This window comes from Penicillium longicatenatum (genome assembly GCF_028827895.1).
Source record: "Penicillium longicatenatum strain IBT 33135 chromosome Unknown contig_6_segment0_segment0, whole genome shotgun sequence".
Lineage (NCBI taxonomy): Eukaryota > Fungi > Ascomycota > Eurotiomycetes > Eurotiales > Aspergillaceae > Penicillium > Penicillium longicatenatum.
In genome coordinates this window covers 2,722,697-2,736,676 of record NW_026643123.1, presented here as the reverse complement: position 1 = coordinate 2,736,676, position 13,980 = coordinate 2,722,697, and the positions used below count along the sequence as shown (strand labels likewise).

General features: G+C 46.3%; 6 protein-coding genes across 6 annotated transcripts; 2 read left to right on the top strand and 4 right to left on the bottom strand.

The window, feature by feature from the left end:
* Positions 1 to 131: 131 nt before the first annotated feature.
* Positions 132 to 1,785, top strand: N7484_009206 (FMN-dependent alpha-hydroxy acid dehydrogenase; the record flags this gene model as incomplete). The annotated part of the gene is made up of 6 exons (XM_057119593.1): positions 132 to 148; positions 213 to 407; positions 484 to 641; positions 694 to 1,210; positions 1,259 to 1,709; positions 1,771 to 1,785. The coding sequence occupies 6 exons, from the start codon at positions 132 to 134 to the stop codon at positions 1,783 to 1,785; spliced, it is 1,353 nt and encodes a 450-aa protein (XP_056969148.1).
* Positions 1,786 to 2,702: 917 nt separating this feature from the next.
* Positions 2,703 to 4,009, top strand: N7484_009205 (ester cyclase; the record flags this gene model as incomplete). Its single annotated transcript, XM_057119592.1, has 3 exons — positions 2,703 to 3,006; positions 3,063 to 3,639; positions 3,709 to 4,009. The coding sequence occupies 3 exons, from the start codon at positions 2,703 to 2,705 to the stop codon at positions 4,007 to 4,009; spliced, it is 1,182 nt and encodes a 393-aa protein (XP_056969147.1).
* Positions 4,010 to 4,697: 688 nt separating this feature from the next.
* N7484_009204 (ankyrin repeat domain-containing protein) lies at positions 4,698 to 5,589 on the bottom strand (the record flags this gene model as incomplete). The annotated part of the gene is made up of 2 exons (XM_057119591.1): positions 4,698 to 5,172; positions 5,237 to 5,589. Coding segments are annotated over 2 exons (828 nt in total), but the record flags the coding sequence as incomplete, so codon positions are not given.
* A 983-nt stretch (positions 5,590 to 6,572) lies between these two features.
* On the bottom strand, positions 6,573 to 7,564 carry N7484_009203 (bZIP transcription factor; the record flags this gene model as incomplete). The annotated part of the gene is made up of 2 exons (XM_057119590.1): positions 6,573 to 7,387; positions 7,450 to 7,564. 2 exons carry the CDS (start codon positions 7,562 to 7,564, stop codon positions 6,573 to 6,575), a joined length of 930 nt encoding a protein of 309 aa, XP_056969145.1.
* A 289-nt stretch (positions 7,565 to 7,853) lies between these two features.
* N7484_009202 (arylsulfotransferase family protein) lies at positions 7,854 to 9,747 on the bottom strand (the record flags this gene model as incomplete). The annotated part of the gene is made up of 2 exons (XM_057119589.1): positions 7,854 to 9,224; positions 9,280 to 9,747. 2 exons carry the CDS (start codon positions 9,745 to 9,747, stop codon positions 7,854 to 7,856), a joined length of 1,839 nt encoding a protein of 612 aa, XP_056969144.1.
* An 852-nt stretch (positions 9,748 to 10,599) lies between these two features.
* On the bottom strand, positions 10,600 to 13,095 carry N7484_009201 (transcription factor domain-containing protein; the record flags this gene model as incomplete). Its single annotated transcript, XM_057119588.1, has 1 exon — positions 10,600 to 13,095. One exon carries the CDS (start codon positions 13,093 to 13,095, stop codon positions 10,600 to 10,602), a length of 2,496 nt encoding a protein of 831 aa, XP_056969143.1.
* Positions 13,096 to 13,980: the final 885 nt, after the last annotated feature.

Sequence of the window (13,980 nt, the reverse complement as noted above, 5' to 3'; positions counted from 1 at the left end):
AACATCAGAAAATCATATTGACGTAAATCAAACGCTCTCGCTTGGCTTCCTTTGAGTCAAGGTGTGGTTCAAGGGTAGTATTACTTGTGCTTCTCTGCTCATCACTCGTTTGAATATACATCTATTCAGCCATGGCTATGATGACCAGGTACTTGTCCCACAGTGATTTTGGAATTTCCCAGTGTGGCTGACCAAGATTTTGGAAACTAAAGATCAGAGGTTGAAATCCATTCGACTAGAAAGAGCTGCTGGATAATCATCAAAGACAATGTCTATGATATTACCGAATTCATTGAAAAGCATCCCGGAGGGGCAAATATTCTCTTGACGTATGCTGGTCGTGATGCGACCAAGGCGTTCGAGCCTTTTCACGGACCCGAAGTTATTCAGCAGTATCTGAGCGCAGAGTAAGAATTCTCTGACTGGAACCCCCCCCCCCCCCCCCCCACCACTTTATAGTTTAATCGCTCATTGAAAGTACAGTCGTCACCTTGGTCAGGTTCCCTCGGAGCCTGTAAGCTCAGCTCTAAATGAGAACACATTGATGGTAGTCAACGACGCGCCTAAATTGTCTTCCATAATCAGTCTCTCTGATTTCGAGTATGCTGCGTCGAAGAAAATTCCCGAGAGCTCTTTTGCATGTGAGTATTGGGTTTAATGCACAGCAATTTCAGTATTAATTCGTATGAATAGTTCTAAAGTCCGGTGCCGAGGATGAGCATGCCTCCAACTGGAACAGAGACAGTTGGAAAGCGATTCGCTTTCGTCCTCGTGTGTTACGACCGATTGAAACTATCGACATATCATGTTCTATCTTGGGTAGCAACTTCTCCTCACCTTTCTTCATTTGCCCCGCAGGTGGTGCTAAATTGCTTAATTCTAAGGGTGATATCTGTCTGACGGAGGCAGCTAGGCGTCATGGTATCTTGCACTGGGCCTGCAACAATGCAGCAGTATCCCAGCAAGACATGGCAAATGCAAGGGCTCCAGAACAGACTTTGTACTGGCAGATATATGCCATGGCTAATTTGCAAATCACCGAGCAGCAGATAAAGCAAGCAGAGAAATTGGGATACAAAGGATTCGCCCTCACTGTTGATGCTATTCGACCTGGAAAACGCGAGCGTGACGTGCGGCTGGGCTCATCCGAGCCTGGTGGGAGTTTCGCGGAAGACGATGAGTTTGCCAAAGAGCCAAGTGTCAAGCGACCGTACGTTTTGACAACTTTTACCTTTTCGAGATATACTGACAACTTTAGACCTGTCTGGTCGAGCTTTGATTGGACGTCAGCTATCCAGTGGCTTCGAGGCATCACGGACCTGCCGATCGCTATCAAAGGCATTCAGTGCTGGGAAGATGCGGAGCTTTGTATGCGCCACGGAGTTAACCCTTGGCTGTCTAATCACGGTGGAAGACAATTAGATGGAGCACCATCTTCAGCAGAGACGCTTATTTCGATTCGAAAATACTGCCCCAAGGTTCTGGAAAAATGTGAAGTCATTGTGGATGGTGGTGTCACTCGAGGCTCAGACATAGTGAAAGCACTTTCGCTGGGTGCCAAAGCTGTAGGAGTTGGCAGACCTTTCTTATACTCCCTTGTATTTGGTGAAGCCGGGACGAGCAAAGCTATTCGAATCTTGAAGCATGAGATGGAGACCACGATGGCACTGTTGGGTGTGACATCTCTTGATCAGCTCAATCCATCATACGTGAGTAGGAAATCTTGCAATATTGCCTATCAGATCTTGCCTATTCAACTTTGCGTTAAAGTCAGATGTTTGCTAACAGATGTGAAATTCATATACAGGTCGAAACATCTTCTTTTGAATACGCGCACATGAGATGTAATCTGTGACAACTGCCTCTCAATCAATTCTTTTAAACTTGATTGGCTACTTTAGTGAGAAGCATCATGGGGATCCTCATTCTACTTCATTATATTAGACATAATTATATCGGCGTTTACCATGACACTAGGTTTCAGTACGCTGGTACGGAGGTATTTCTATTAGCCTAGGATGTATTGGATCCCACACTTTGACACCTCTTGACCTTATGTCTACGGGCAACTAGTCCAGTCCCTCGCACGATCTACTATCCTAGGTGTTGTTTTGCAATCGCTGAATCGACCTGCAATTCCAAAACTATGCTACTAATGAGCGTTCCTTTCTTCACTATCTAATGTTGAGACAAGGGAAATTAATTCGTGGAAAGTAAAACGCTCTTTGTCACAAGATTGAGTACACATTACTGGTAAGTAATGCATCATACCTAAATTGAGAGTAGGAAATAAAGCCTCGAGTAGTTTCCAATGTCATCACAAGAAGTCCTCGCTGCGTAGGCTTTTTGCACCAGGCAGCCTTCTGATACTCGTACCTCTTAACTTTTCAAATTTAATAATTCGATAGAAAAGCATTATCCTGTAATGACCAGGGCCGACTCCTACCCGCTCTTTACCCGACTTGTCAAAACCGACCTCCGAGTTATCTTAAGATGTTATCCGATGCTTCGGCTTCGGCCCGCACCCTGACTTCTACCGGCGAGGGGTGCTATCCGCCCGTTAGCGATTCAGCGCCGAACCAATGCTCATCGGAAAACAAGATCCAATTATCATTTTAAAGCTATAAATGAGTTATATTCTTGAGATTATCATCTGAAATGCCAGATCCCTGAATTTGTTGCCCATACCATTAACCCTAATCATGCCTCTTCCGAATGCACAACCGGTCAAGCTAGCTCAGAACCTAACAGTGCAGGCACCTCTTTCTCGAAAAGGACATGGGCCGGGAATTCTAATTGTCCGGTCCTCCGTCAGCCTTGATCAGCGGAATACGGAAAAGACGTTGGACCCAGAGCCGCTTCAAAAGTGGGCTGAAGAAGGTTTTGTCTGTGTAGAGATAGAGGTGCCTGAAGATCTCCAATCAATGAAAGGTATCTTTCACCAGGCTTTGAGCGCCCTAGAAAATCATAATGAATGCGACAAAAAGTCCTGTTATGGTTTGATAGGTATGAATCAATTCTTGAAGATATCTCCTAGGAAGCGCTCCACTAATCTATGACAGTCTACTCACCATCCTCTGTCCCAAACTTGACGCAAGTCATCGATAGCATGGACGATATCAAAGCTGTAGTCTCATATGGTGCTCTAAATGAACAAACGCAAAAGCCACATCTTTACCACCTGGCAGAAGCCGGATCAAAATCCGCCTCAGATAATGAGACCGCCTACCGATACTCGGATGTCAAATCTACGTCTTTCGTTATTCCATCGCACAAAGACTTCTCGTCGTCTGCGGCAACAATTGCTCATACGAGATGTCTTGAATTTCTGAAAAATAAACTGGATGGACCTTGGTTCGACCTTGAAGAGATCTGGGAAGAGCACACTAGATTTGAATTTGAGACCCGTTCTGTTGAGGAGACTATGGATACCATGGTCCAAGAACCATATGTGAACCATATACCAACAATGACCGGAGGAGTCGGTAGAGAAGAGCTGTCTCGTTTCTACGCAAATCATTTCATCTTCAACAACCCCGATGACACTGCTTTGGAGCTTGTCAGTCGGACTGTGGGGATTGACCGAGTTGTTGATGAATTCATTATGAGCTTTACCCATGATAAGATGGTGGACTGGCTGTGAGTATCATACGTGGTGGGCAAAATCAATTGTCATTGTTTCTGACTCGTTGCCTTCTGGCATTATAGTATTCCTGGGATTCCACCGACCGGAAAGAAACTACGAATTCCTTTCATGGCGGTGGTAAACATTCGTGGTGACCGGCTTTATCATGAACATATTATCTGGGATCAATTGACTGTTCTTTTTCAGCTCGGTCTAATGCCTGAATATCTCCCAATCCTATACAGCTTGCCAAATGGACCGACTGCACCACCAGGTTGCAAGTTGGAATACCGCGTTCCAGGTGCTGGTCAAGAAACAGCTGATAAGATGGTTGACGAGAGTAGTGTTCCTTCAAACGAAATGTTTGATTTTTCTGTTCGATAGATAGAAATGCCCCTGTTAATTGAATTTATGATTCTGGCTACTTAAACTACATTAAGAATTGCTAATTGTACCTCGATTCTGCTAAATGTACCTCGGTTTTGCTAATCGTACCCTCCCACAACTTGGTCATCCAGTTTGAGTTGTGGCTCCGTATGGAACAATCCTGTCCCCCTAACCAATTTTTATTCTCTCCCCCATATAAAATCATCTTCTTTAACTACATTCCTATAACATCCCTCGAACTTGAATTTTTTTAGTTTGAGATAATATAGTTAGTAGATCAGGAAGAAGGAAAATTATTATTCTTTTCAAGTATGAGAGCGATGATATGGGAATTTAGACGGAGCATACGACTTAAACGGGGGAGGAATAACAACTTGGAACTTGAGCAGCAATGAGGACTACATTGTTCGGCATCAGCGACCAACGGTGACTAGGATCAAAAGACGAGATGCGAGAGTTCATTCAGCTAATATGCTTTGAATATTCTGAGGCCCACTTGACTTGTACACGAGGAGAAAGACGGTGAGCACTGAAGAGGCGTCTTTCCCCGCTTTAACGCTGATCTAAAACGAGAGAAAGAGAGTTGATTCAAAACGGGAAAAAAAGCTTATTCAAATTGATGGATTAGGCATTCCAAATGTCAAACAAGTACCCGAAGGCAGGTAAGCAAAGGGAAGAAATCGAGTTACTTCCACTTCTCTAATTCCTGAATGACTTCCAAGTGATTCGACATTTGCGCACACTCCAAAGGTATATGACCTTTTGTATATTTAATATCCTGGTTGGCTCCTTTGCTGAGCAAATAGCGAACTACATCAACTCTTTCTAGTTTAGATGCTCTGTGCAGGGGTGTTCCGAGACCCATAAATTGGAATAACGCCCAAGATGGGTAGTCTTCGTGAACGGTTGCATTGATGGGTGCGCCTTTCTCTATTGGAAGCTTCAGAACTTCGATAGCATCTGATGGCCTTTCGATGGCATGATGGAGAAGTTGGCCTTTTTGAACATTTCCGCCATGACTGAGTATGAGATGAATGACGGAAATGGGTGCGCTTTCGACAGCAAGGGAGAGTGGTGTGAGATCAATAACACATTGTCGATTAGGATCAGCTTCATGATCAAGAAGCCAAGCTGTCATTTCCTCATCAGCAACAGCATATCTGAAAAATGGTTAAGGCTATGTTTAGTTTAAATCTTAGAACATATTAAGATCATTATTCTCACTCTAGTAGCGGAGGTTTAAGCTCGCTAATCGGCTGATTAATATCCCACCCATTATCAAGGAATGCTTCTAGGGCATCCTTTGCCTTCACTTTTATTGCTTCAAAGGCATATAGTGGATCCACGGGCATGCCGCGACGAAGGAGCTCCTTGATGAATTGAGAGCTTTTTCGTTTGATGGCTTCGATCATAATACCAGACAATTCGCATATGTCGAATTCATCCGAAAAAGAGCGTGACGAGTCAAGAGCCTCCCGGAATTTCTGTATGTCTCCACTAACGCAAAAAGTGTACATTTTTTGAGGCAACGCGCGGCGCGGGAAGGGGTATTTAAAGTACGTCCGAGGCACGGGACTCTCGAAACAAACAATTACGATCTCGCATTCTCTTGACTACGCAAGTGATGGGTTTTCCTGACGGGCGGCTAGCTTAGGCAGGCGATTCGCTCGATTGTTTCACCTTCCTGGCAGAGCTGCCATCTGGAATTTATGATTCCCGGCTCCTCAAATTACATTAGCCTATATTATATAGAGAGTAAGGCTTTCCAGTTGCTTGGCCGTACTTAAACGGTCAATTGTGCTATGTTTCAAATGAACTTTCCAGAGCATAATAGAAAAATAAAGCTACTATCCTTACTATTGCCTAACATAAGGGAGATCACGCTTCACAATTTATCAGGCGACCCTAAATTAGAAGAAAAGAATCAATGAATGATCCTATGGAAAGAGGATCATTTTCACGAGCTGAGGGTTGTAAGGTAGTACGAAGGCCATTCTATTGATACCTAGGACATAATACCGTTGCCCACCTTGCCAATATCCGCAAAATTCTCTCAATGAACTTTTCCAAGACTAACTAGGAGGTTTTAAATATTTGCTAGCATTTCCGTCCGGATGGAATGGTAAAATATAGTTAGGGAGATACTAGGCAAATACGGATCCTAGGTTGTCAACTTGAAAGCCTAAAACACAAGTCTTGAAATAAGAATTTGATCTCATCATTCCACTTGACGTTTAATAATTTCCAGGTTTCTTCGATGTTGATGGAAATCCATGGCAATCCCAGCCGCGTTCCACTCGCTCTGAGGGGGCTGTAACGATCATTACTGGCATGATCGATCCCACAAGCACAGGTTAGCACACCCTTTCTGCCTGTGTGAGATACATGATTGACGATAGCTCTCTAATATAAGATCACAATGGAACTTGAGCCAAAACGCCCTTGTAGACGATGAGCTGCATAGCCACATCCTCGACGAGAAGAACTGGGCCCGACTTTGGGAATTGAGCGAGAGATTGGTCCAAGGTAAATGAACTCGCAATTATCAATTAAGTACACTCTATACTTCTACTTGCAATTTGTATTGTTCCTGAACTTCCTCGGGATGCACAAACCCAATCGATTGCCCGATGTGCAATGGCTTCTCACCTCGTTTCCTCCTCCAATAATTTGAAGTTCTTATAATCTCCGGGCAGTCCTTCAACAACCAAGCCCACTTCCTAAACACAACCTCCGAGATCTCATAAGCACTTGGATCCCATGGTTCACCCCATGAAATCAGCCCAATCCCATCCGAGGCTCCAATCTCGCCATGAAGATCACCACAAAATTCATCTTCGTCGTATTTACCCAGATTTGCCAAAATTGTATCTCGCAAGGATTGCATGGGCATAAGATCTACCCAGGGGTGATGTATGATTTCCTTTTGGGTGGTGGTTGGCTGCAAACTCGGTGGGAGATGCAAGGTCATTGGCCCGACAATGTTAAATGTAGAGACAATGTCTTCGTTCAAAAGTTCAAAAGTTAGGCCCAAGAATGATGCATTAATCAACAAGGCGTTCACAACGTTGAGGTTTGTGACTGGAGCGAGGAGGGTAAGTTGGTTGAGCTGGCTGGCTGCTGCAGAAGCGACTCTTTTCTCTATTTGCGCGATGAGGTATTGTCTTCGGGCACTCCAATTTGCGATGGTGGCACAGTTATTTTCATTTAATTGGCACGAGTTATAGGTGGGCTTCTCAGGTGGTATCGAAGGTATCACCACATTATCGTTTTTGACCGGGTCTGCTTCTGCATGAGCTTTGGCTTCTTCGGTATAGATGATCCATCGTTTTGGTTTATTATTGTTCTTTCCAGCCTTTAAAGCTCTTCTCTCTCCTGTTTGTCAATGTTAGTGTGAAGCTTTCGACGAAAGGTGGCGAGATGGAGGTGTCCCATACGGCTGGCCCGCTGGTTGAGGCGGTTCTGAAGTCGTCGCTTTGCCGCGGCATCTCGCGTTGAAGGTGCCTCGGTCGGTTCTATCTTGGATGTCTTTTGACCTGATGTAGTGGCCATTACGCGCGTTGTTGGATAACGTTTTAACGTCAGACTGCGGAGGCTGAGTCTGGCGTTAAAATAGAATTTCGGAATTAAGGTAAACGCCGCAGCCATGAAGGTGGGTCCAACCCGAAAAGGGGTGTAAATCCGCAACAACATAAGCGTTTCTTCGTCACTCTCATCAGGCCGTGAATTGCGACTATTGGGAATAAGTGTGGTATCAAATATTTACATGACTGTAGTTTAAGAAATATATATATGTATGAGAAACGTAAAAGAGTGATTGAAAAGTCCGACTCCAGCGTCGTCAGGACGGGATCCGCAATGTCGGAGATTCTCCAGGGGAAAGGGGGGTTCGCAAGAATGACTGAGCCTCTTCATTATGCTCAAGGTCGGTTTCACTGACTTCGAACGGGACAGGCTTGTAGTCCGATGCAGTCTGATATTTCTGACAAGTCCGTCTCTTCCAAACCCAGTAGGCCCCCAGCATCACGCAGCATGTAATCATGAGAATGGAGAGCACAGCACCAGAAGAAAGAGAAACAGTAGACGATGGGCTTCCATGCAGCTGCCGACCGAGTGTATCGGTAGCACCGAGAAGTTCGCGCTTATTATTCAAAGCAGCAACTCGGAAATAGACATGCGGTAAGTTGGTCGGGAGTTTGATCTCCGTCTCGAAACCATCTTTCTCAACAATGTTCTGCGGGTAGAATTTCATTTCTTTCATGTCCACACCATCCCATAGCTCAAGTCTCCAATAAGCAACTTCCGTCGCTCCATTCCAATTGACGAATACTGAATCGCCCACCACGACGCCTGTCGGGCTCATGTCCGGTTGCCCGGCCCAGCTTCCCTTAGCGATGCGGTATGAGACAGCCTGACCAAGCTGGAACCAATTTGAGGGTGCAAAATGTGTGTCGCAGAGCATTTCTCCGTCGCTCGAGAACTCGGTAAACGCCGCGCAGTGGCCCCAGGCAACCAGAACATTACCCGAGTCAGCTAGGACTTGCATATTTCCTTGTGATGTCGCGCGGATCCCTTCAGGGTGGTAATACTCCGACCGAAGGGTTGCCGTTAGGTTGTCCGTATCAAGCTCGATAGTCATTCCACGGCTCTCTGTTGGTCCATCCATGAAAGTCTCGGCCGTATTGTCGAAAAGAGTCAGGGTGTGCTCCCCGCGCCATCGCGCATCATGTTGCCAGCAGAAATTCGTAGCCTGTCCTTCCGAAGCATCGGCAAAATCGTTTAGTTTGCCACCTAACGTCCACAGGATCTCGCCGGTCTTCCCGTCGATACTCATTATCGAGTGCGTGTGGCGCGCGGAAATAAGATAGTTGCCTGCAATATCTTTATCGATGCTGTTCATGTGAAAAACATCATAGGGGTCGCTGATGGACCAGCCTCGGCCTTGTAGCTGCTCGTATGACGCGTTAAGGGGAACATGCTCTGACATGCGCCATTCGAATATCAGATCCCCCGTCGCAATGTCGATCTCCTGAAAGAGGCATTCAGAGTAATAGCCATATTCGGGACCTCCAAGCCCGCTCAGGTCGGTTGGCTGGATATCATACACAATCACCATAGCAGTAGCATTCTTGGTGATCTGGAAGTCGTGCATATCACCATCATGGTTACCGACTGCATTCACCTCATAGCGGCGTGTGTAGGTTGAATCTAGCTGCAAAGAGTTAGGATCCGAAGTGTACAAGCTGACATCATGGGCAATAACTCACCATGGACCAAGCACCACGACCGTGTCCGCCATCTGCTTTGCCGTGCCAGTACGTGAGGTACTGTTCACCCTTGTATTCCTGTACGCGGAAGTCTTGAATTTTATCAGACCCCTGCTTCATCATCCAGACGAGGTTACCAAGAGAATCGAGAATCATGGCGCCCGGGTTCTCAACAGCGTTCCCATGTGGTGCCATGAAAGTATAGTCATCGCTGCATCTGGGACTCCATTTAGCCAGTTCGACGGCGGGAGATTCATATTCAAACGAGACATATTTGCGAGTTGGGTAGAATCCGTAGAATCCGTCGTCGAACAACGAAACGCCTATTTGGAAGTGGAGACGCTGCAGATTCGGAAGCGCGAGGAACCGAAGCGCAATAATTAGAGTAGCGAGCACAAATAGCCATGACGCGATGGCTTGCTTCCCGAAACGCCGCCGCCACGGCCATATAGAGCGAGAAAACGACATCGCTCACTCCCAAGTGATGTGGTGTGATGAAGCATGATGCTAATAAGGAGAAACGACCTGGTTCTCCACTGATTATTCAGGGCCTACGTTATGGAGAAAACTAATCAATGGTCGGATCTAGTAATTAGGACCGCTATACTCCGTACAGAGCGAAAAGTTTTGAAGGCTTCCGATTGGTCCGGTTTGGGTTCGCGGGCCCTCTGCATTACGACAAGCGGAGGAATAGTATTCGTAATGCCCAGGCAGATGGTGCCGTTCCAGCAATAGGGTCAAGGGAGTGGAGATTCTTACAGGGAACTCTGCAACGAATGGAAATGATCAGTGAATCACCTGCGCATGATCTGTCGGATCAGCCTTTTACATTGAAAAGCTTGATTCCTTCCAACCTTCAACGCCAACCTTTTGAACGGGTGTTCGGCTTGCAGTAAATGACTCGCCCTGTGAAGATTATTGAATACTAAACTAAAAGGGGATGCATAATGCTGATCGAATACTTATCTTCACCCAATGATGGGTAAAATTTCCAGCGGCGGACTCTTGGCGTCTCCACAGGCCACGAGTTAGCGACTGCCAAGGATTTCGGAACTCGCTTCGTCATATTGCGTGGTACATCTAATTAAAATTGGGCCCGCCAAGGATAATGAAATAGCCCTGTGGGAATCGTATTCGTTTATCTGACAAAATGTGCGTCATGTTTACACTTTGCATAATTAGGGTAAATATTAGACTAACAGGGTTTTAATGCATTGGGGTATCACAGTAGCAGTATCAAGGCGTAGGGTCAAGGCAAGAAAGCTGAAATTCAAAGTAAGGATACCCCACAATCAGAATATCAGGGGTCACGATCAGGGGTCATGGCATCAAATCAACCGGTAAACTTTCAAACCAACCAAGGAGTCTGGACATGTCAGGAAGACGAGGATCGGGAGACGTTGGAGGATCAATCCTGATTCTAGCATAAAGCTTGTTCCATGACGGCTTGTTAAAGTCCACATCTTGGGAAGTCAACACTGACTTGTGCGCCTCACCAGCAAGCCTCGAAAGATCATGCAACGCCTTCCGGCATACTCGAAAAACGTTGCTAAGATCTTCATTTCCTACCATGTTGTTCTCCCCTATTTCGAGGAGATTGAGAATTCTGTCGAATCTCTCCGCATGGTCGAATGGTGGCTCTTTGTCGGTGATAAAATGAAGGCCACGAGCTGCAATCATGGCTAGACCACAGGCATATGCATAATGGACGTATTCGCATGCCGGGGTGTCAGTAGGTGGGGACGTGGACCTCTTGTGTTCCCACAATCGATCTGTGAGTTGTTCGGCGAGATGCAGACATTTGAAAGAAGCATCCTGGACGATCATGAGGCCAGTTATGCCATTTTTTCCATATTGGATTTGGTGTCCCAGATGAGGTCCTTGCTTTGAACCACACGCGCAGGTCCTGGAAAGAGCAACGCCAAGAATCATGAGGGGTCGGTAGAGACGAATTCTGAGATAGAGGTATCGCAGATGCAGCACGTTGCGTAGCCTGCCAACTAATGGACTGGGGCTATCGAGGTGACTAATGGCTCGCAAAACAGTAGGAAGTGAGCCGTGCCAATCCTCAAGTTCAATTTCCATTCTCATGAACTCTTGGATATCCGCCTCTTTGATCTTCTTGAGGGCGCATTGACCGTTGGAGAGTCGTAGCTGTTCCTCAAAATCAAACAGCTCGACCATAATGATGTGAAGATCGCGAGATGCGTAGAAAAACCTGGAGAGACATTTGCCTGTACTCTGGTCGTTCGCTGCTATTCCCGGTATTCCATCAACCCACGTATCAGAGGCATGGGGTTTATTGAATATAGAGTCCATTTCACGGTGCGAAATGCCTAGATCTAGGGCCAGAGAACGCTCCATAATTTGCATACTATGCCATAGGCGCATTGCCAGCTTGTGTGAGGAACTATCAGGGTCAAAGTGCTCATCTGACTTTGCCTTGATGCTCAATGTGTAAGCTTTCTGTATGGCCAAGCCAATGACTTCCCTTGCAGAAGTCAAATTCCCAACAGCCCGCAAATACTGGCTCTGCAGTACAAGGCATTGCACAAGAATTAGCAAGTCTCCAGAATCCTCAATTGAGGCCATAGACGCCCGCGCGGACTGGTAAAGTTCTGGGGCATGCTTGAGGACATCATCAATCCCTAAACAGGCAAGTGCATAACAGAATTTCAACGGTCCAGCTGGTGGGATTTGAATGGGACCCCCTTTGGATTTTGAAGGGGCTTGATATGGGTTGAGTGCGAGCAAATCAAGTATTGGCATGTAAGGATATTCCGAGTGACAATAAGCCTTAAACAAGCGAGCCGCGAGACTCTCGGATAAATGAAGCGTTTGCTTTGGATTCGACGATGCGGTTGATGATTCTGTTCGTGTGGTTGGTTTGAGACCCTCAGACAAAGTAGGTCTTGGGGAGGCAGCCGGTGGTTTTGGCTTTGAGGCGGACAGTCTTTTCGCTTGCATGGACCGTTCTGGCATCTGGCCTTGGCTCTTATGCCCGGATCGGCATAGTTGACCGCGGGTAGATATGCCCACCTGATTTGCAGCCGGTCCTTGAATCTGAGATAAAATTTCCATGCATTTCAGCCACGTCGGTTCACTCAGTATTCTCATTGACACCCCAGTTTCGATGGCAGTATCAAGCTCATCGAATGCCGTAATATCCCGTGGTTTTGATTTCCTTATGACGCGACTGAGAAGTCTTAAGCCCGCAGAGGACATCGGTCTTTTAGGGCCACGGGACTCGAAAACCCCTCGACAAATTTCCAGTTCATGAGCATCGACAGCAGAACGATCCATGAATGGTACTTTCAAGATGAACTCTAGAGCACGCATATCAGCATTACTGAGCCAGCCACCTTTTGTTGGCCCGTCCCATCTTTCTTGTAACATAACCGAGAGCTCTGCCTTTTCCTGCAGTTCATCCTCGGAATATGACATGTGATCTTGTTGAAAGACCTGGAGCAGGCGCTGCAGAGTATGGGCTTCCATTGGAGCAGGACCGGGTTTGCTATGGATGAATTTCACCAGGTCCCAACGCAGGGTATCCGTCTCATTTGGGCAATCAGGTTTTCGGATATTGCATAGTGTGTCTGGTGTCTCGGGCTTGTTCGAAGTGGATGCGTGATTCTGTCTCCGCGGTCTTTTCGCAAATGTACCAGGTTCCTCGGTGGTAACGCGTTCAGATTCTAATATTCGCAGCCTTTTTGAAGATCGAATAGACTCAGACGAATCAGACGCCGTTTCAACGGACAAAGGAGAGGGCTCTGTCTCTTCAACAATTCGAGCACTGGCCCGGTAAGCTGAAGCCATGAGTGCACGAGACGAGACTATTGAGCTTACGGTGCATTGGGCGGAGGCATATCTTCTGGTCGATATGAGCAGAAATTTCCCTGTCCATTTTTTGTACAGGTCCCACATGCTAAATTATAACATTAGTAGATAGATCGCACAGCAGCAGCCAACGTGCCTCGCCAGTCCCAGGACCTAGAGCACTCACTCGGTTTCATTCGGTCGCAGGCCCGTCGCTTAAATCTGCACCTCGAACATGGTGTTTTAACATAATCAAGTGAGACATTATCCTCTAAATCCTCAATAACTTGTATGTTCTCCATGACAATGAGAATGTGAGAATCGGGGTCAGTTCTTGATGCAGATTGGCCCATAGGCTGTTGATTCGTAACTGGAAAGAATGAATGAGGAGACGAAGGTTTTCAGGATGTCGATTGACAGAATAAAATAAATATATGCATACGAAAGACAACAGGTATGTGAATACATAGAGTGAAGTTAGGCAATGTGTCAATGGTGGAGCACGCGCCGGGACGCGTTCGGGGTGGTGGATCTCGCGAGATTGGTCACGCTTTGGCGGTCCACGGGGAGGAACCATGTGGGCCTGCGCTAGTCTTTAGCAGTAGGGAGTCGGAACTGCCGCTTTGATCGTGGACAGGGTGATGATAGTAAGCCCTTGTTTTAGCAAATCGCACATTGTTCAAACCCAAGGATGATTATTGATTGGTCTTCCTAGACCATAAGTATATCACATCAGAAATTGAGGGAAAGATAATGAAATATCAACATTTGAATTGCGTTTGGTGTTATACAAAGGCGCCTAGTTGGCTAACCACTTCACCCGTCATGACGAGTAGAACCGAATCCTGCGCACTTGATGCATGTCCCCTTAAGAAGCCATCTGAG